General features: G+C 27.8%; 1 protein-coding gene across 1 annotated transcript; it reads left to right on the forward strand.

Annotated features, from left to right (window-relative positions):
• Nucleotides 1-8: 8 nt before the first annotated feature.
• On the forward strand, nucleotides 9-724 carry LOTGIDRAFT_177000 (hypothetical protein; the record flags this gene model as incomplete). Its single annotated transcript, XM_009046845.1, has 1 exon — nucleotides 9-724. A coding segment is annotated over one exon (716 nt), but the record flags the coding sequence as incomplete, so codon positions are not given.
• Between the last annotated feature and the right edge of the window lie 606 nt (nucleotides 725-1330).

The raw sequence follows: 1330 nt of genomic DNA on the forward strand, positions 1-1330 counted from the left end.
CGTTATAGAAGTTGATGAAGTTAAAGAAGTTGATAAAGTTATAGAAGTTGATAAAGTTATAGAAGTTATAGAAGTTGATAAAGTTATAGAAGTTGATAAAGTTATAGAAGTTGATAAAGTTATAGAAGTTGATAAAGTTATAGAAGTTGATAAAGTTGTTAAAGTTATAGAAGTTGATAAAGTTATAGAAGTTGATAAAGTTGTTAAAGTTATAGAAGTTGATAAAGTTGATAAAGTTATAGAAGTTGATAAAGTTATAGAAGTTGATAAAGTTATAGAAGTTGATAAAGTTATAGAAGTTGATAAAGTTATAGAAGTTGATAAAGTTATAGAAGTTATAGAAGTTAATAAAGTTATAGAAGTTGATAATGATAAAGTTATAGAAGTTGATAAAGTTATAGAAGTTGATAAAGTTATAGAAGTTGATAAAGTTATATTAGTTGATAAAGTTATAGAAGTTGATGAAGTTATAGAAGTTGATAAAGTTATAGAAGTTGATAAAGTTATAGAAGTTGATAAAGTTATTGAAGTTGATAAAGTTATAGAAGTTGATAAAGTTATTGAAGTTGATAAAGTTATAGAAGTTGATAAAGTTATTGAAGTTGATAAAGTTATAGAAGTTGATAAAGTTATAGAAGTTGATAAAGTTATAGAAGTTGACGAAGTTATAGAAGTTGATAAAGTTATAGAAATTGATATGCGCATAATATATCAAACGGGCTGACAGATAGTTTTCTTCGATAATGAAATCGTAATATAATGTACGTAATCAGAACGCCATAGTAGGCTACATTTCCAAACATGACTTTCATAACTTTGACGAACCTGAAAAATGTCAAATATTGACTGAGCTTGGTAAACCAATGAAATATCCATGAATATAATCATATATTTCATACATCGACATTGCCATATTGACTATTTGGTGTTATACACTACTAAGTACTATACTGAATACCTCGTATCTTCAAATAAGACTTATGCATGCTTAAATGACAACCTCGTAAGTAGCACGAATCTCATAAAAATTGGGTCTCACAATAAACAATAACAGGTAACAATACAAGTATACTTCAATGACATTCATTCCAAAAGGCATCATTGTGGCATAATTAGAGTAAAAATGAGGCAGTTTTTCTCGATTTCCTCAAAACCACAAATAATCAGTTACAAGGTTTTCACAGGACGGCGACGATAGGCGAAAATATTCGACAAATCTATGATATACTAGTATACAGAACAACATGAAATACAAGGACTTCTACTACTGATTGATTTTGAAAAAGCATTCGATAGCGTCGCATGGAATTTTATCTACACAGTCCTTGAT

Source organism: Lottia gigantea (genome assembly GCF_000327385.1).
Source record: "Lottia gigantea unplaced genomic scaffold LOTGIsca_10790, whole genome shotgun sequence".
Classification (NCBI taxonomy): Eukaryota; Metazoa; Mollusca; class Gastropoda; family Lottiidae; genus Lottia; species Lottia gigantea.